At 28.6% G+C, this 21,555-nt stretch overlaps 2 protein-coding genes across 2 annotated transcripts; one reads left to right on the top strand and one right to left on the bottom strand.

Annotated features, from left to right (window-relative positions):
- Positions 1 to 1,335: 1,335 nt before the first annotated feature.
- LOC108461297 (60S ribosomal protein L23A-like) lies at positions 1,336 to 3,716 on the top strand. The gene is made up of 4 exons (XM_017761099.2): positions 1,336 to 1,439; positions 1,524 to 1,568; positions 2,537 to 2,894; positions 3,428 to 3,716. The coding sequence occupies exons 2-4, from the start codon at positions 1,556 to 1,558 to the stop codon at positions 3,510 to 3,512; spliced, it is 456 nt and encodes a 151-aa protein (XP_017616588.1). The 5' UTR covers positions 1,336 to 1,439; positions 1,524 to 1,555; the 3' UTR covers positions 3,513 to 3,716.
- A 1,272-nt stretch (positions 3,717 to 4,988) lies between these two features.
- LOC108463448 (uncharacterized) lies at positions 4,989 to 6,722 on the bottom strand. The gene is made up of 2 exons (XM_017763385.2): positions 6,592 to 6,722; positions 4,989 to 6,061 (listed from the first exon to the last, which is right to left on the bottom strand). The coding sequence occupies exons 1-2, from the start codon at positions 6,625 to 6,627 to the stop codon at positions 5,258 to 5,260; spliced, it is 840 nt and encodes a 279-aa protein (XP_017618874.1). The 5' UTR covers positions 6,628 to 6,722; the 3' UTR covers positions 4,989 to 5,257.
- Between the last annotated feature and the right edge of the window lie 14,833 nt (positions 6,723 to 21,555).

Below are 21,555 nucleotides of genomic sequence, written 5' to 3' on the forward strand. Positions count from 1 at the left end.
AATAAAAAGACGAGGAGAATACAGCTCTCTGTGGAAATCTGGATAGGGTTTTGCAGAAAGGATGAGAAAAATGTAAGAATGAAGGCAAAATGTGAAATGGAGAGAAGAGATTAGCAAGCAATAGCTTCAGTGGAAGAGCTCTCCTTGGAAATCTGGAAGAGTCATAAAGAAGAAACGACAGACGATTAGATGGGACAAGCAACAGATTGCTTTTTCTGATTGGGCAATGAAACGGTGGTTTTTTAATTAGGTTTTAGAATATACTATTATGTTTTAGGAGCCAAAGTATATGGGCTTGTTCTTAAGAGAATGATGTTGTGTTTTCATTTATTAGGCCTATCTTACAATTATTTTCTTATAGGATCCAGTAAGGCCAAATGAGTTGGTCTTGGGCCTGTTGTCCATTTATTTTTGTTATTTTAGGTTTATGTTAGTATTTTTTGATACATTTTAATAAAGCCCAATTGAAAGATGATTTTTCAAAAAAAAAAAATCAATAAAATATATATGTTGACAAATTTCAACTTTCAACTAAGATATGGTAGTAGACTTGCATATTAACCCAAAAAAAATTAAAGAACATTTGCAATAAACAAGCCTGTTTCTTTAATTCCTTATAAATTAAAATATTTATTGGATAAATTACACTTATTATTCAATTATTGGTAAATTTATTTTTATCATTTAATGATGAATATTTACAAAATAATCACTCAATTATTCGGTTTTTTCTTTTTTGGTCATAAGAACAATTTTAACCCTCAATATATATACATTGCTTCAACTTAGTATTGATTCTAAAAATTTAACTCTCAACAATTACACATTGTGTAATTTGATTTTTTTTCAAATTTGCTTTTCTTTATGATTCTTTCACTTAAAAACTAAAAAACAAATCTATCAACTAAAATTGATAAATAAATATATATATATCAAAAATGAAAATACTCGAAAATCCAAGGTAATAATTTTATATTTTCCTATTATTTCAAAATTCACCTCAATATCACAAATAAAAGTAAAACTGCGAAAAAGAAAAAAATGAGTAAATATTGAGGGTTAAATTTTTTGGAATCAAGACTAAATTAACACAATGTATAAATATTAGCGGTATTATGCAAATTTCAAAAGCTGTCAAGTTATCTTTCCATTAGTAATTTAATGGTTGGTGACCAAAAAAGAAAAAAATCAAATATTAAAATGATTATTTTGTAACTTTTATAATTTAATGACCCAAAAGAAATACTAATAATTAGTTCAATACTACTGTAATTTAGATTAGTGTATTATTGTTAAAATTCAGTTGATAGAGCACCAGGCTTGTTATTGGTCGGCCCTTTAATTATAACCCATTGGGTTTTATCGAAATTAAGAAGCCCTTTTATATAAACCCTAATTCCTGCTTCAAACCCTAGAGCCGCTCGCTTCCCCATCTACAGGTCTCTTTTTCTTTCCCATTTCCTTCTATTTTGTTATATTGATTTCAATCTTATTTATTTTTTGTTTTTCTTTTATTGGTTTAGGGTTTACAAAGGGATTGAGGCAGCTGTAACCAATGGCTCCCAAGGGTATATGCTTTTGAATTTAGCTTTCACTCCTTTTCTTTACTTTGTATTTGTAATGCTTGTTCCAGTTCTGATTGATATATTTTATCTATGTTTTCTTTTTTCTTGTTGTTTGATGCATTGAGTATATATATATATATTTTCTGTACTCTTTTGCTTTTTAAAAAAAAAATCAAAATGAACTGTTAAGTAAGCTTTTGATTTGTTCTTCTTTACTCTTTCCTGGTGTTGGATTTATAAGGATATAGAATATTACTGAATAGGTTGTGTTATTTAACATGTATATGCATTTCATTGCTTTGGAAATTTGGATACGGGGTTTTCGTTTTCCCCCATTTTCCGTTAACCGTTTTCATTGGAAGTGATATGAACTTGTGATGTCTCTCAAGCTAAATATATCATCTTGGCTTAGTTATATAGATTCAATGATTGGGTTATTATGGTTTATTAGAGGTGATAATGGTTCGGTTTGGATAGGTTCTGGAAAAAAAATTGTGTTTGCTATGCAGTAATTTTGGTTTTTAAAAAACCAAACTGAATTCTGCTGGTTCTGATTTGTTTGTTTTCTTTAAAAATATTTTTATATAGTAATTTTAGTTTTTTTTTTTTCACTAAATCAAATGTGAAATATTTATTCTTATATTATAAAAATTATAAATTAACTAAAAGATAAATTTTGGCTCAGTTTGGTTTGGAATTTGAACTTAAAACTGAAACAAATCGAATACATTTAAGTAATAACCGATTCGTAACACTAACTAGGGTTATTTTCTGTATTCTAGTGGTCCCTTTGAATATGTCAATTGATAGAGTTATTTAAAATTTAACTTTTAGTGATATTTGTAGAGTATGGATTTTGCAATGGTAATGGACATACATGACTCAAGTTTCTGCTAGAATTAAAACCTATTAATATAATGGTGTTTATAGCTTCTATTCGTTAATTATCTTGATCATTGCCTATTATGCAGTTGAGAAGAAGGGAGATGCAAAGGCACAGGCCTTGAAGGCTGCAAAAGCAGTGAAATCTGGAGCCACTTTTAAGAAGAAGGCCAAGAAGATCCGAACAAAGGTTACGTTTCACAGGCCAAGGACCTTGAAGAAAGATAGGAACCCGAAGTATCCACGCATTAGTGCCCCACCAAGGAACAAGCTTGACCATTACCAGATTCTCAAGTTTCCCCTCACAACTGAGTCAGCCATGAAGAAGATCGAGGACAATAACACTTTAGTATTTATTGTTGACATCCGTGCAGACAAGAAGAAGATCAAAGATGCTGTGAAGAAGATGTATGATATTCAGGCCAAGAAAGTGAACACCTTGATCAGGTATAGCTTTATATGTGCCTATTAACCATTTTTTATGTTCCATGAGCTAGTTTATATCTTTGGTAGCTATTTTATAGCTTAGTGTATTGTACTGTTTGATATAATCATTTCTGCACAAGTTTGTTGACTTGTAGATAATTTGACACTCATTTGGCAACTTTTTTGTTATAAAAGCACATATGGATAACTGAGAATAACAATGCTTTGAATTTTTGTAACAGAGTATGCCCTAAATAGTTGCTTATGATTGTATTCTTCAATTGGGTTTCTTGATGACCCCAGTTTTGTCGAGTCATGTTCCTAGGCGCGCATGAGCCATGCACCTTAGGACAAGGCAACCAAAGGGCCTTGCATCTTAGCCCTAAATGAAGTAGACCACACTTTAGAGTTTGTTAGATATGTGAATTCACACATGCACACAGATCCACACATACATATCATGCTTTTCTCAGGCCAGCTTTTTCTTGCATCCTGTGCCCTCAATAAATATTATGTGGACATTCTTCTTCATGTACATGTTTCTCATGATGCAGGCCCGATGGCACAAAGAAGGCATATGTTAGGTTGACGCCGGATTACGATGCCTTGGATGTTGCAAACAAAATCGGAATTATCTAAGCAGTTGGCGACTACCTTATTTTGAATGCTTTATTTTTTGTGTTTTGTTGCAAGGTGAGACTGTTATTTTCAGGTTCAGCTGGAAGATTTAAGCTTTAGTTTTTTTGTTTTTTAAGGTTGTAATCTTGCTTTACTGCCACTTAATCATCTTTGGTATAAACTTAAGTCAGAAGGTATTTAACATGTTTTCATATTTGTTTAAAATGGTTGAATGCTTGAATTTCGGCTATTCTTACTTACAAATGACTCATTGATGTCTGCTGGCCATTTGTAATCTGATGGTTATCTGGCTATTATATCACATACTCGAATAATTATTATTGAGGTATTTAATTTTTTCCAATATAATTTCATCAAATAAAAGTTTAAATATTGCATTACAGGTTAGAGTATGCTCTAAATTTAAAAATTTTCCCCTTTTAATTATGTACTCTATTTTAGATGTTTGACTAATGTAAATGTTATGATTTGAACAGATATGAATATGAAATCAATTAAACTCATTTAACCCAACTCGAAATGATTGACGCATAACCCGAATCAACCTCTACCTTCTGGTACTGAATTATGCCTTGTTACTCTTCTGGAAAATTCTTGAAAAGATCACTTTTTTTGAGTAATATTAGTTTGTGAAAGCAAATTAAAGGAACCTATACGGTGACATATTGATATTATTAAGTCCCTGTCACTGCTGAGTGAAGACTACAGAGGTGGAAAGTTGCCCTTATTTGCTGCAGTTGAAGTCCGAAAGGGGCACTAATGGCGTCTCCATCACTCTTTGCCTAATTATTACCCTTTTCTAGTCATCAATATCATTGACACTTACCATTTTTTACTCTTCTAGGAGACTTTCAAATTTCCGCACCAGTAATAGATTTTGGAATTAAGTTTTGAATGACCCAATTAATTTTTTTAAAATTTAGGGCTTAATTAAAATTTTCAGAACTTTAAAGGTTTTAATAAAACTTTTAAAAATTGACAATTTTAATTAAAAATTTTAAGAGACCTAATAAAGCTTTTTAAGTGAATTAAAATTATCATTTTTCACCTAAATTTTTAGGGTTTAGGTCAACATGGAATATCAAATGGTTCAAAAATTAAAAGCATTTTAAATTAAACAAGAAAAGTTTCTATGAATAGAAATCATAGCATATGAGTTATTTAAGCTGGCATGTTGTGGGTTTTTTAATTTAATTTTATTATAATTTTTATTATACTTGGTTTTTTATATAATATCTAAAATAATTCATAAATCTTTCTAACCTTAAATAAGAAGATAATACAGAGTATATTGACACTTAAAATAATAACTATTTTTTTTTTGGTTTTTGGATGATTGGTTCATAATTCTTGCACTTCAAATGATAGCATTGCCACTTATTCTGTATTTAAGATAATTACACTTTAAATTAATAACAAACATAAAATGTTTATAATTATAAAAATCAAATCTCAAAATTCAATCATAATCCTGTATTTGAAGCTAAATTAGATCCTCTTGATATAAATTAAAATTTCACAACTATAATGCCATAAAAAAAAGGGGGAAATTGAACAAAATATGCAAAATTACGATATAAAAAAAATAAACCAGAAGTTAAGAAAGTGTAAAACAACTATGGTATATGTATATCATTCAATTCAACCCCCTAAAATGAGTAACCAATTTACACCGCCACTCCCTCAATTTTTTTTTTTTTTATCTTTACAAAAAAGGACACCCAAAAAAGCTTCTGTTAAGAAACTCATTGGAACCTTTGCCGCTTTGTTACTGTGATTTGATTGTTAACGCCAGCGCCAGCACCAGCACCAGAACTTGCAAAACTCAACATGGCTGTTGAACACATTTGCCGAGTCCCACGACTCATTTCAAGGTACCGTGACGAGTTCACTCGTTTTGGGGTGACCACAGGTTTAGAATCACAGCCATTGAGGGAAACAGGAGGGATTTTGAAAGTGTTTGAAGGAGGAGGGTTCCTCCATTGAGGAAGGGGACCAGCAAGGAGCAGTGTTTGTAAGAGAGGGCGAGCTTCCATTACAGCTTGTAAAAGCTTGCCCTTTTCAGGCAAAGTCTTGCCCTTTGCAAGCTTGTCAATCACAGCTGTTTCACCATCAGGTTTGGGACTCACCATGGAAGGGACAAAACCACAACCATTTTGAACCAAGGGCTGATTATTCAAAAGCCCCATTCCAGTTGAATCAGCAGGCATTTTAATGGTGGGAAAATCTGGTGAAGTGACTGCATCAAAGAAAGAGTCCACTGGGGGTGAACCATGTGATAAACTATTTGACTCAGTGATGCTTGAGTTAGTTTTTGCAGCAACCATGAGAGGAGTTTCAGGTTGGGGGGGTGGACAAGGCATGAATTTGTTGAGTAGCTTTTGTAATTGGTCCCTTGCTTCATCTCTTTCTTGGTATGCAAGGTTCAATAGATTCACCATCAACTTTAGCTCCTCCTTGTATTTCCTTATCTGCTCATTGGCTTCCATTTTCACAGACTCTAGCTCAATTGAACTGTATTGCAGCTTCAGTTTCAGCTCATCAAGATTCTGTCAAAACCAGAAAATAAAGACATATCATTAAATGAAATGAATCACTATATAATAAAGCAAATGAGCCTAGTAGATCAACAAGAACAACCAGTTCAGAGTTTGGGGAAGAACAGTGTGAAACACTGCTTGGTCCATGTGGATCCAAATGTCATTCTTTTGTTTTTTTAGTCAAACCAAGAATTAATGCAACATTAAACCATTTCAAAGATGGGGAAAAATGAAATTCTTTGAAAAGACATTTGGTTAATAACATGTTTTTTGTTCATGTGCAGCAATGTAAAGAGTTTTTTTTTTTTTTAAAGTACATATGAATCTAATTCTTCAATAGAAATTGGACATTTCATTCATCCCAACAAAGTTAACTTTGAGATACAAAGAAATGAAAAAATGAATAATCAAAGAAACCCCCAAAATGGTACCTTAGAATGGAGACACAAATGAAAACAAATGAGCCAAAATCGCAAAACAAGAAAGAATGCCATTAAAACAAAACAGAAATTGGGGGGGAGGGGGGGAAAGGGACCAACCTCTTGATAATTCCACAAGTAACCCAATTCTTCCATTTTTAAGGCCAGAAAGGAAAGCAATGAATACAATGAGGGGGGAACAGTGAGAGAAAAATATCTAAAAATTGCTGAAAGAGAGAGAGAGAGCGGGGAGGGACTTAAGGAAAAGACATTAGTCAGCCATTTATAGAGAAACAAAAGCCAAATAAAGACAAAAAGATGGCTCTTTTTTTTTTTTTTTTTTAACTGACATAATTTTTATAGACAAGAAGTCCACATCAAAAAGGGAAAAAAAATGATAAAACAAAATTAAGGAAAGCTATAAACTTTCCAATTGGAAATTTTAAGTAAATAAGTAAAGAAAAAACCTTTGGATAGAATTTTTTTTTATAAAGAAAAAATTGCATTGAAGTGTTGCCATTAATTCAGGACCCTTGTCCCCATCTTAAACCCAAATTCCTTCCTATTCACTTTGTAGTCATTTAGATTATTAAAACCCAAGTAAGATCATTGGCTAAGGATGTAATAAATATCAAAACCCTTTCCCTTCTTTTCTTTCAATGCTTTTTAAACTTTATGGTCAATGCTATTTTAACGCTTTTAAATGCTACCTTATAAGAATTACTCTCATTTCCAAACACGACTTTGCTCCATGGAGGAATTTTAACTATTTATATTCCATATTTGTATATGATATATTTATTGATATGAATATAAAACAATGTTTATATATTTAAGTATACCAGAATTTTTTTAGAGGATTAAAATTAAATTAGATAATTTTTAGGAAATTTAAAATATAATTTACTCATATTGTCAATGATAAGTATTAATCAAAATAAAATATAGTGAGAAATTTTAAAATTCACCCACAAATTTACATTTTAATCCAAAAATTAAGCCTAAAATAATTAAATTAAAATTTGTTTTAAAAAGAGAAGGTTTTCAGATTGTTGATGAATTAAAAAAGAATGGACACTATGGCTCCCAAATTGTTTATATTATCTGGCTAGGGGCTGTCCTAGATTACATTATGAACTGCCCAACCATATAATTACTTCACTTTTTCTATTAAATATTCATCTTCTTTTAACTTTTCCTGCACTTTATATATTTTTTTTCTCTTTTCCATCTTTTAGTCAAGGTGCCTAACAATGGCAGATTTCTATCCCTAATTCCACATGGATTTTCGTAGTCTTTGTCAGCATTATGAATATATATACACAACAACAACAACAACTGACAAGAAATTCAATCAAGGTTTTCAGTTATTGTCTGTGTTTGGATTCCTGCTGTTCCATACACTCAGCCTTTCTTTTTAAATTCTAAAAATAATTTTTTTTATTTTGCATGAAAAAGATATTATTTCCTCGATTGAGTTTTAACTTGATCAGCATGAGTATTACTGTCAATATAGGAGGATATGAGTTTGAGTGCACTGAAACGTATTATTCTCATATTTATGCGTTGGGAGACGCTATGAGTAGTTTTAAATATCTTGTGTAAAAAAAAAAGACAGATATAATCGAACTTATAATTAAATTATTAAAAAATAGTTAATTTTTTCCTTATTTTAAAACAAAATAGCTTCTTGCCTTATTTAGATGGAAAATCCTATCAAATTAAAGAGTATGTGATTTGTAAAAAAAAAAAAAAAGAGTTACAGACAATTTTAAAATTATAAATGAATTTTTATTCAGTTAAATAAATATAAATATGTGATTGTGATAATATCTGTAGTTTCTTAAGAATTATTCTGATCTAAGTCAAATTACTTTTAATAATAATTTATATGTAATTTATTTTCTTCCAATTTAAGATTCAATGAATTTTCCATATATTGGTCAGCTTTTATTAGGAAAAAAATACTTGCATTTTTCTGCATAGCAGATATATCATGATCTTGTATATGATAATATACTTAATTATGCAAAACAAAAATACTTATCCATTAATAAATTTAATATGAATTTATATTTAATTTTAGGTTTATTTTAATACATTTAAAATTTAATCCTTCTACTTTTAATCCCAATAGTTAAGTCTCTTTATGCTTTTGATATAATAATTAAAGTCTGACTATTAACATCATCAAAATAATTTTATTAATTAAATTACATGACATTTTGAAAATAAAAAAAATTCCTCACATCACTAACTTAAAACATCGTGGAAGTTATGTAAGAAAAGGAAAAAGTCGGCTGTCACTTTGCTTCTTTAAATCCATGTTGATGAACCTTAAATCTACGAATTTAAAATAATAATAATAATTAAACTTTAACAATCCAATATTTAATATTTTATTTACTTATTTGGTTTTCAAGGGCGTGTAATACTAGCCACATGAGCAAATTACTTTATTTTAAATATGTCAAATAACTCAATTTATTTGAATTGCACTGAACTGGATTGTAATTACTAAACCATAAGAGAAGGATTAAATTCCTATAGTATTAAAAGTAAAGTAACCATTCTCAAATATATGAAAGAGTACAAGGATTTAGAGTAGATTTAGATCTTAAGATTTTTTATAGATAAGATATTAAGAGTTTGTATTAATATATTTTCCGTGATAATTTTAATTCAACAAGCAAAGTTCAAATATTGCTACAGATCTCATTTTTAAATGAAAACTTAATTTTTTTTATCACACCACAATGGTGTGTTTAGTTCAAGGAATGTAATGTTCTTGGATAATGTAAGATTCTAACATAGTAATCTCGCATTCTTAATAATATTAAAGATTCTAAAATATAATGAGTAATCTCAATGCCACCACTTCCATTCTCTTGATAATGCTATATTTTTCTATTACAATTTTAATTATTTTACTTCAATAAAATTAAAATAATAATTAACGAATCAAAATTTAAAATTCTTTAATATATTCTTCAAATAACATTTTAATTATATTGTTTATTACTATTCTAAGTTTAAGTAAATTAACATTTAATTTGTTATATTACATTCTATTTTAGAATATTACTTTTATAACAATTTCAACTTTATTTTATATCACTTATGTCAAAACTACCCTTAAACAATAACAAATAACATGTTTTAATAATTAAAATAGAAACATATTTCTCTTCTTTCTTTTTAATATTTTTACTAATTAGTACATCAAATTATTTTCTACGTATTAATTAATTTTAAAAAGTATTCATAAAAGAAACCCAACAATACTAAATATACAATGAAATTTAAATCTAAAATATCATTTTAACTAAATTCTGGTTTAATCACCCGGTAGCATAATCTGGTATGAATGATAGCTTAGAGCATCATTGCCAGATGGCACAAATCCGTCGTATCACAACAAAAATTCATGCAAAACAAAACCCTAAGTTTGGTATTCATGCATTCCCATTTGTTTAAACAAGAAATCCAACAACATAAAACCTCGTTCTGACAGAACAAAAGAACATGAACTATGTTTTTCTAAAATGGAAAAATCCGACAATTCGGTTTCGGCACACTTCCCCATGTTATCTAAAATTTATAGGACAAAAACTACCATACATCTTTAATCATCTCATTATTTCTTAATCCAGCTGTTAATCTCAAGGTCCTACACTTCCACCTGGGTAATGCTAAGAATAATTTGTGAGCTTTTCATAATATATATATATATATATATATATATATATATTTGGCTTAAGAAGCTGACAAAAGCTGCTGGATTTTAAATTAGTACTTGACAAAGATGTTAAATTAAAATAAATAAATAAATAAATCAGGTGTCCTTAATACAATGAACCTAGTTATTTGTAAGAGTGCACGAGACATCGTATTTATTTCTTTTCTTTTCTTTTCTTTTTTTAATCTTTTGCGTTATCGGTTAAGTACTTTACATTAAATTTGTCTACCACTATATTTTAATACATTTATAATTTATATAAATTTTATTAATAATTTGTTTTATTAGGGCTGATATATCCTTTAATTTTTATATATTATTAAAATGGTAAAATTATATTTTAACTTTTTATTAAAATTTTAAATTATTTTGATATTTTTAATAATTCTTTTCTTCTTGTTTTGCCCCTATACATTATGTAAATCTCATGACATACGTGTACTTAGGTAATGTTATAATAATGAGTTGACCCAAATTTTCTATGTTTGGATAGTAAAAAAAAAAAAACCTAATTAAGTTGAACAAGTAACTCAAATCTCACACACTTCAATTGTTATGCTATCATATTTCTTTTGGTTGACTATGTGTTATTAAAGTTACAATTTAATGCATTAGTTGTGTGTAATATTATTTAAAGGTTAGTATATTTTTATAATTTTTTAAATAACTTATCTTCATTTAATTTACTATATAAAATTATACACTTTCAATACATCGGATATGATAGTAATCGAAAGTCAATCATGAATTTTCAACTCAAAAAGAGATTTTGAAATATGAATATCAATGCGGTAAAAATCAAACTAATGATTGAACCAATCAAATCATCAATAATGGTTGTAAAATTTTAAAAAAATCTAGAAAATTCATAAAAATGATAAATAATTAGAAAAAATATTTTATAAATTATAAAAATAATTTAAATTCAATTCAAATGTTTTTAATCGGTTCAACTGATTTTAACATTTAGTTAACTATTCATTCGAGTTTTTGCTTGATTCTACCAATTATTTGTGTTTTTGAAAAGTAAAGAGGGTATACAGACCTACTAAATAAATTAAAAAGGTAATTAGCTCAAAAATATAATACCAATTAAAATAAATTCAGATTAAGAAACGGTCGAATAAAGTGGAGACCAGTTCCCACTTTTTACTATTATTACCTATTTTAGGTTCTTAACAAGTAACGACTTTACCTGTCTAACTGTTGAAGTGAAAACCTTCAACATTCAACTATTGTCATTTATCACCCAACAAAAAAAAAAAAAAAGAATTTTTGTCTTTGTTTACCTTTATCAGCACTGTGCCATGAGCTTTCTATGCTCAAGCATTTTCTTTGGTCAAAATTTTTAGATTCATTGTATTGTCTCATTAAAAACATGGAGATAGCCAAATTGATATTCAATAAAACACGTCATTAAGGAGTAGGATAATATTCGGTTATGATATTTTAATTATTATCTGTAATTATCCAAAAGAATGTATATATTTACAATAGGAAATTTATTATTTAAACCAATTTACTTTTGAGAATAACATGTTGGAATTTTGATATCCATTATTCAAAATTTTTAATATTTAATTTTTGTTAAATAGTTACACTAGATTTATGTGAAATTTAAAATTGAGCCATAACAAACCTTAAACGGGAAAGACCATAGAAGCAAATTAAAATGTCGTTTATTTTTAGGATATAATAAAACAAAAAAAATGTAATAATGTTTCTTCACTACCAGCATATTAAATACGAATCTATAAATACATTCATATTAGAGAAGAGAAAGAGAAAAGAAAGGTCTTTTTCCACGCATAAAAGGAGGTGGGGTTGTTTTTTTCGGTTTTGGAAGTACTGTGGTAGCCAATGGGGTTGTCATTTAGTGCACATCCGCACATGGCGGTTAGGTAATGAGTCATGTGCCAGCATTTGGCCGCGTTATGGTGGTGGAATATAGTTGTAAGGAAGAGACAAAACAGCAGAGTCGCCGTGCGGAGCCGAAATCACGTGCCATGTGTGCCGCTATTTTCACGACACTTGGCGTATGGACCGTGGAGTGTGGCACATGCCTCTGTTGTCTCTTCTTTTTTATTTATTCTAATCCAAATTCCAAATTTGGTAGGTCGCTCGTGCCTCACCTTTGCTATCTATATAATTTTGACTTCAATCACAGAATTTTCAGACTAACAAGTACACGCCTAGATTACGATTAGACCTGTCCATTCCCACTTTAACTGCCCGACCCGGCCCGTCAGCCCAACTCATATTTTAGATCATTGTTACAAATTTTCACAGTATGTTCAATACAACCACAACTGTAACAAACATCTTTAAGTCTTTCATACCTGATTGATGCTCACAACTTCTCTTTGTTTGGCCTTGGTACCCAGAATCCCTCTACCAATGTATAGCAAATTTGCACCTCAATTCGGACCCTAAGGAAACTCCTTCCAGTTCCATTTCTACTGATCAAATCATCTATTTGAACTACCGTCCCTAACTTTTCACCCAATGATCTTTGCATTCTTAGTACTCATTAGATCCATTGGAAGATTGTGAATCTGAATCCAAAATTGGATGCCGGAGATATCTAACTCAAAAACCATTGTATCTCCCTCCATATGTGAAACTCTATTGGGTGACCCATAACTATACATGGCCCCTCATTTATGGTTTTCCTCATTCATTTCTCTTTGCTAAATGAAGTTGAATAAGTGTTATCTCCAACATCCCGAACACAAAAACAAGAATCAATACTCTCTTTTGATTTAAAATACGATAAGAGATTACCATGAATTTTGACATCTGCTTTGATTGAATATTCTTATCTTCCAATTGGATCTCTATAATACCAATAAAAATTTTAACAAGAATAAATAGATTGTTAACATAGCGACTGAAAATGAAAGAAATAATACTTCTATCTCTTTACTCAAAAGAGAAGGATGAAAAAAAATTAAGTAAAAAAACCTAGGCTCCAAATAAATTATTCAATATAACTTAACGAAAAAATTTTAATCCTAGATTGATCTAGACTCAAGAAAAGAGGTTAAACTCAGACTTACTCAAGGAGAAATTTTAATAACTCTACCAACAAAGATGTTAACAACTTCAGAATAACAAAATTGAAACATTAACTGATCACTAAACGTGTTAAAATTTCTGTTAATTCGAATAAATTAATTAATTGTGTTAAATTAAAAAATTTTTTTAAATGTCTTTTATTAATCCAACCAAATTTTCTTTTTCTATAAATTAATTTGATTAAAATCGAGTAATGCGCACTATGGGATTCAGTCTACAAATGGCACTTACACAGGCAACAACAACAAAAACCAGCTTTGTGAGTGGGAGATATTTAGGGGGTCAACTCCTTTTGATGAGACGCCATTGGATTTTAACCATTGTTCAATGCTCAAAGATGGATCGACCTTCTTATGATAGCCGAAATCCTCCTTTTTCTCCTTTTGCCCATTTATTACGGACCGTACAATAAGGATTACTTGATGTAATCAACTTATTTGTCAGTGAACAAAACAATCTATTTGGTCTAACCCATAAGAAATTTTGATATTTTAAAATAAAATTTAATTGAGATTTTATGTGAAAAAATTGAAAGAGACATTTAAATATGAAAAGCAGAAAGTAGAAAGGATGGTAACGAAATGCGTTTACTCCTTCCAGTTCAAGAACGTGATACTAGAAAGGTTATACCGTCTTGACGAGGATAAGCAGAAAAATGAAAAAGATATTTTAAAAAATCAACCTTAAATAATTTACCTCTCTTTTTCGTCAACCAATAAATATACTTCTGCATGGTAAAATAAGGAGGAGAATTAATGAATAATAATTACATGTTTTAATGATTGGAATAATTTTTATTCCCTTTTCATCTTAGGTTGAAACCATGAGCTATAAAAGCAAGGTTTCCATGGTGGATCTATTGAGAGACCTTTGGTTCAAACATTTGTCAAAATCTGCTACTTTTGACACTGCTGTATAAGATTTTAAGAGTAAGAGTATAACTATTAGATTGGGGTTTTGAATTAGGTGGATGTGATTGGATTAATTCGATTTTTAAAAAAATTAAGTCATTTTGTGTTTAGTGTTGTTTCCAATTTAAGTAGGTTATTTTTATTTGTCAATCCTAGTTTTTTGGGTCTGATTTGTCAAAATTTAGGTGAGATTTTTTTTTTTTTTTGATATTTTTAGAATTTTATTTTAACCCTTATAATTAATATTTACAAATGTGATAATTTGTCTTCGGTCCCGAAGATTTTTAAATTTGATTTTTTTTTGCGCTTGATCTCTAAAATTCTTTTACTCATACATTGAACTTCATTTTTAATTTTGGGTTTAAATTATTTTAAGATCAGATCATTTTAATTTAATCATTCAAATCTACCGTTATAATTTTTGTAATAAAGTTATTATGGTTTGAAATCCTATAATTTTTAATTTCTTTTGCCCATTTGCTACGGACCGTGCAAGAAGGATTACTTGATGCAAAGAAAATTGCTAAATATGAAATTTTTAAGTAGTGCTCTTTCATGATTTAAATATGAAATTGAAAACTATAATGCATGGTAAATGACTATCTGTAGCAATGACTGCCATCCAATGTGTTTACTCCTCCATGTTCAATAACATGACAGTTAAAGGATTATAACGTGTTGACGAGGATAAGAAAAAATTTTAAATATCTAACCTTAAATAATTAAAGAGGTGTTGAAATTATGAGCTAAAATTAAATTAATCAATTTCTTCCATTAATTTTACTGTAAGTTTGACATGTTCGAAAATATGGAATAATCCATATATGTTTTAAAAAAGTAATTGCTTTAAGTTCAAATTAGTATTAAATACCAAAGTTGATAGTTAGATTTAAAGGTGAACAAAAGTTGGTGCAAAACAACTCAACCCATTTAATTTACACAAATGGTTTTGTTGGTTTGAGTTAAATAAATTATTCTGGTCAAATCAATTTAGAGTTTGATTAAAATAATTAAGTCGATTGATTTACAATGAATGAAATTCATAACTCAATTAATTCATTGACTTTAATACATATTTTTAAATATGTTAAAATATAATAAATATATAGTATATAATTTAAATTAATCCAACCTAACTCAAATTATTTTAACCTAATTTAACTCGACCTAAATATTATATAACTTATTTTTTAAAAAAAATTGGATTAAGACCTATGATGGTCGGTTAAAAAGTCATGAAAACCGATCAAATTGGCTTAGAAACCCGATTGCTCTCTACTTTATTTTGAAGATTTAATTGAAACATTTTAAAAATGGGTAAACTATAAAAATAGCTATTTATGTTTAAAATATTACGTTTTAGTCACTTATATTATCATTTTATTACAAAGTGGTCACTCTACTGTTAAACTTTATTACCTCCCTAATGATAGTCCTATATAGTAGTCTAAATAGGTTTTAAATGCCAACTTGGATGTCTAGCTGCTGGGATGAAAATGAGTTTCTAATTAAATAATTTTAATTTGGACTACCACATAGAATATCCAAGTTGGCATTTAAAACCCATTTGGACTGCCACGTAGAACCATTGTTAGGGAGGTAATGAAGTTTAACAGTAGAGTGACTACTTCGTAACAAAATGATAATATAAGTGACTAAAATATAATCTGAGACAAACAAAAGTGACTATTTTTATAGTTTTACCCTTTCGAAATTTGGTCCATTATTTGGGAATGTTTGATGGGATTAATCCATAACTAAACTAATTATGCTCCGTTTAGAAAAGTACATCATGTTATAATGATTAAAAGTCAAGATGATTAGAGAATAAAGCTTATATTTTTCTTCTTTCACTTTAGTCCATATAATGACATCTCATGAAGTACTTAATTTCACACTGTTTGAAATCCTCACCAAAATTTCTACATTTCTTCAATCCAGCCAAACTCGTGCACCTCATGCTTTTGAAATTATGAGCTATAAAGCCGAAGCTTCCCATGGCCATCTATTCAAAGACCGTTTTATTAAAATGGTTGTCAAAATGTGCTGAGTTTTAGCTTTTAAGACGACTAGCCAATTAGGAGCATAATTGTAAATTGGGTAAGTTAGGCCGGTTTAGTCAATTAGGTCAATTTTTCTATCATTACATTCAAGTTATTTTAAATCTATAATCAGATCGAATTGAATTAATTTTATAACTCAAATTAATCGTATTAATTATACTATGGACACAAAATGCATGACATATTCACACGAGTTAAAATAATAATTATCATAAAAATTGCGATATATGTTCAATTGCAGTTAATAATTACTATAGGTAAAATAGAGATAGTTGTCAAAAGTTTATTTATGCAATTTGAAAATTTCGTACGATAATTCATCGTCAATCAATTTGTACTAGACATGACTTATATTTAATTCACTCACCAAATTATAACTTTATTCCCACGCACAGTTTAGATCATTCTTATACTAAGACTTCTCTTTTGAAAGTTTAAATAGATTCACTCAAAGTCCTTTATAAATGAATAAAATGCTCTTTCAATGCATCTATTTAACTTGAACAAGTTGTGTATATAAATAGTTAAAAGAAGACTTGTTAAGTTATAATAAATTGCAAATACATATTGCACTAAAATAATAACGTATAAAGGTCTTCAAAGAATCTTCAATTATTCTTGTAATGACATAAATCTTTTGAATATTAAACTCTCTTTTAAGATCCATAGATCTTCTACATGGTATAGGTACTTAGGAGAATTATAGAATTTTGAAAGAGAAAAAAGAATTTTATTAAAATTAATAATTAGATAACCCAGATTTATTGCAATCAACACCCAATTTATTACAAGAAATACCCAAATATTATATAAATGTAAACAAGGGGACTCCTTATTCTGATTACAACCAGACTGCATATCGACCCATATCCTAAATGATTAAATTGTAGAAATTGTTGCTGGAAATGGTGCAACAGCTCCCATGGAAAGTATTTTTTTGACTGCATAAAATACATGAGTTGGATGATATAAAAATGAATGTTAGGGATGTAAACTTTGAGCCAACCCGGTCCCTAGAGGCAAGTCATATTCTAAGCACATGTAGGAACATCATTTCATAGGTTCCCCTAACATATTTTGATGAACAAATCTTTCCAATTTCAGTACAGATTTGACCAAACAAAACAAAGGGTGGAACATATGGTTTTGAATGTAGATTCTCCAATGACAACATTCCCTTTTGGATCATTCACTCAGCATGAATACAACAATAATCCAGTCTAAAAGTTTGAACAAATTTATTGATCAACTTTTGGTTGTAGGAAAATTAATTAAAGCTCGAAACTGGTCACCTAGACTCATCCACTGCATTAAATTTGAAATGCCATAAAGTAGTTGCATGGCGGCATATGGATCAATCATCAAGCTGGTCTCGAAATGATATTATCACAAACATTGCAATTTTGAGTTAATTAATACCCGAAAGTAGAGAAATATTGAATCCAAAAAGTTTGACCATAATAATTCATATTAAGTAGTATGGCTAACTTGATGAATAAATTCCATCAAGAAGTGAGACACAAATATTTTGATGACAAATTTGGATCATTTTCAACTACCTTCCAACAAAAAAGCTGGCAATTTTTTTATTTGCAAATGAAAACTTATAAATTCATTAATTTTTTTATGTAATATGTGACATAACATTATATATGTGATAATATATCCTTCACATAAAATAATGGTAATAACAATTTAAAATCATTATTTAGTCAGATTTAAAATTTCAAAACTAGAAAAATATAATAATTAAAAATAACCAAATTAAGATATAATCATAATTTAGGTTTAATAAAAACTAATAACAAATTTTAACTCAAGTAATAAAAAAAACATTTCCGAAACAAATATGTGTGTGTATATATATATATATATAAAAGAGAAGTATCTGACAGAGAAATTAGTGTGTTTTGTACGTCGAATATATTTATTATTTAAAATAAAAAATAAATCAGGTTTAATTATTTTGATAATAATTTTAGGAAATGATATAATCATTAATTATTTAATTAGTTGTAATAACTCTAATTTAAGAATGAAGATACTAAAAAAGGAGGGAATTGGGCCAACGTAGAAAAATCAGCTTTGTTAAAAGCCTAGCCTTTTATCATATAATTTGGGCTTACCGTAGGCCAGCTACTTGGACTTATAGAATGTACAAGGTATCGCTTCACCGGTCATAATAATCATTTCATACTTATTATTATTATTTTTTTCAATTTAGTATTTAAAGTATCAATTTCTTCTACTTTTGGTCCATTTTATAACGATGGTTAAAAAAATTCATTAGGCAATTTTGGCCAATGAAAAAGCAACTCGTGATATGTTTTGAGAAATAAAAACATCACGTGGAAATTAAGTTTATTTAAATTAAAAATAAAAATTATAATATTAAATATTTAAATATTAGAAATTACTTTTGATTTTGATTGGCTACGTTTTGTATTAGAATACACCATGTGTCTCTTTTTCTTATTTTTCCAATATTATATTATATTGATTAAAATGTAAAAATAACATATAATATATAATATATATTTTTAAAAATTAAAAGTATTTTTATAAAATTCTAAAAATATATTATATTTTTTAATTTTTAATTTATATTTAATGTTTTTATTTTAAATAAATCTAATTGTCATGTGGTATTTTTTTTATTAGTCAAAACATGTCGCATGCCACTTTTCCATTGGCCAAAGTTGCTTAATGAAAATTTTTTTTAGCAGTTGTTACAAAATGGATCAAAAAATAAAGGAAATTGACATTTTAAGTACCAAAGTGAAAAATGAGTATACTTGAAGGCCAAACCATTAATTAAGCCAAAAAAAAAACAAAACTTTGGACACAATACAACTCTTGTGATTGATCTAGTGACTAAGAGATATTGACACGTAGAGCTCATCTGGGTTTGAGTTTTTAGGGCTTTTATTCAAAGTACCTTTGAACATAATGTGTATGTGTGAGTTTTCAAAAGCTAGCTTGAGTGTTAAATTATAAATTTGCCTACCATTTATATTAATTATAAAAGAAATTTATGATTTATCGATTCAAATTAAATTTTACAAATAATTAATAAATTATATTAATTATCTAAATTTATATTTCATATATCATAAAATTATAAATGGGTCACCTTAAATTATTTTATTTTGTTTATACAATAATCTCAGTTAAATATTTGTTAACACCAAAATACTACTAACTTAGCATTGTGGTAAATAATAACACATGAAAATAATGATACTTTAATTTGAGTAAATTATCATTTTATTTATAGCTTAAGATTATATATTTCATATACCACAATACAAACAAATTCGAGTTTATATATTACATGTACATATTTCATAATATTAATTACTTAACAACTTGTTTTTTATTTTTACTATAATCTAAGCTTATATATTTCATATATAAATGAATCTAAATACATATTCTCTACTTTACAACACTGCAAATACTCAATTTTCGCTACTAACATTTTATCTCTTCTTTGAGATAAATTATATTGTATTTAAGAAAATTGTGCTATCAAGCGTGGAACAACTAGTTTTGTCGTTTTAGTTGATATCTCTTCCGGAGCCACAACTCTTGTTTAGAATAGTTGTTGTTCAGAACAACTGTTGTTTGAGAATAATTATGTTCAGGATAAGACTTTAGTTTAAACAACTGTCATTCAATGTAGTTGTCCTTAGAGAACAACTCCTGTTGAAAACAACTAAAGTTCGAAACAACTCTTGTTTAGAATAATAGTGTTTCAAAAATAGCTATGTTTAGAACAACCATTTTTTGGAACAACTTGTATTTAGAACAATTGTGTTTTTCCGGAAGAGTCATTATTCAAAACAAGCTTTACCTAGAAAAGCATCACCACAAAAAAACTCTAGTTTGGAACAATGTCTGCATTGAGAACAACTCATGTTTGAAACAAGTCAAAATAACCATTATTCAGGAACAACTCTCATCCAAGAACAACCATTATCTTGCATTTCAGGAGATGTTTTGCAAAAATGTTTCAAATGGTACCACTTCCAACGTAGAAAAAGTGGAAGTAACCCCGAAATATGTCAACGTTCTTAGATTATCTTCACTCTTGGGATGTTTTGAAGAGCTTGACATGGTGGATCAGATAAGGTAATTAAAAGGTTTTCCTTTTAGTACTTTTTTGTAACATTGTGTGCTTCTCTCTTCTTTTATGAACATAATGAATTCTTGTTCACTATTTACTATCACCTACAAAATCCTTTCATAAAAAAAGAAAGCTATTAGCCTTTATAACTGGAAAATATCTATCATTACTTTTATTAATTATTAGCTTTGTAACTTCTATCCTTGAAACGCTATAAATAAAAGCCTTTCACAATCGGTGAAAGGGCTTTGGCACTTTGAAATTCTGACTCTTAAAAGTCTCTCTAAAATTGTTTTATTTGTTTAGCCTTATCGTCAACATAATTTCCCTTTCTCCACCTTACCAACCACCACCTACCACTATGTTTAGTACTATTGGATCTGTTCTAGTCTTCCTGTCCCCCTTCTTCCCGTTCATCTCGTTTACTTGTTTGCAACACTACCTCTCTCCACCAAAGAGCCCTCTACAAACACCATTCTAAAATGAATATTTTATTTTCTTAAACGCACTTTTTGACACTAGTAATGTAATGGCCTAAATGTAATGTTATCGGGACAGTGGTTTCATAACCACAAATTTGATTAAATTTATTTTAATATTTTTGCATGAATATTGATATGATAGGAAAAATCGTATGAAAATATCGATAGAAAAATTTTATCGATTTAGTGATTAGTTAGAAAAAGAAATTATTGAAGAAATTGGGTAAAAACAAGGTATCGAGACCTCAATCTCGTAAAACTAAGTCAAAAATATTTATGAAATGTTAGTAATATGGTATTAAAATTTTCGTTAGGAAATTTTTACGTTTGGGTAGTTAATTAATTAAAAAGGACTAAATTGAAAAGGGTGTAAAAGTTACTAAAAGGATTCAATAGCTCAATTGTTAAATGAGGAGGGACATAAATTGAAAATAAGCCCAAAAGGAGATATTTTGGACGGCATAAGCTGAGAAAAATCAGGAGAATTGGTGAAATAAGGGCAAAATGAGAAAATAACAAAATTTAGGCTTTTTTTACAAAAATAACCCAAAAATTTTAATTAATTATCAAAATGACCTATTTTTTTAATTAAATACAAAAATAACCTGAAATCTACAGTAAAAGTTGGTGGAGCTAAATGATTTGGTGCCACCAACATGCCATGTCAGCATTCACGAAAAAA

This window comes from Gossypium arboreum, chromosome 1, assembly GCF_025698485.1.
Source record: "Gossypium arboreum isolate Shixiya-1 chromosome 1, ASM2569848v2, whole genome shotgun sequence".
In the NCBI taxonomy this organism is placed as follows: domain Eukaryota; kingdom Viridiplantae; phylum Streptophyta; class Magnoliopsida; order Malvales; family Malvaceae; genus Gossypium; species Gossypium arboreum.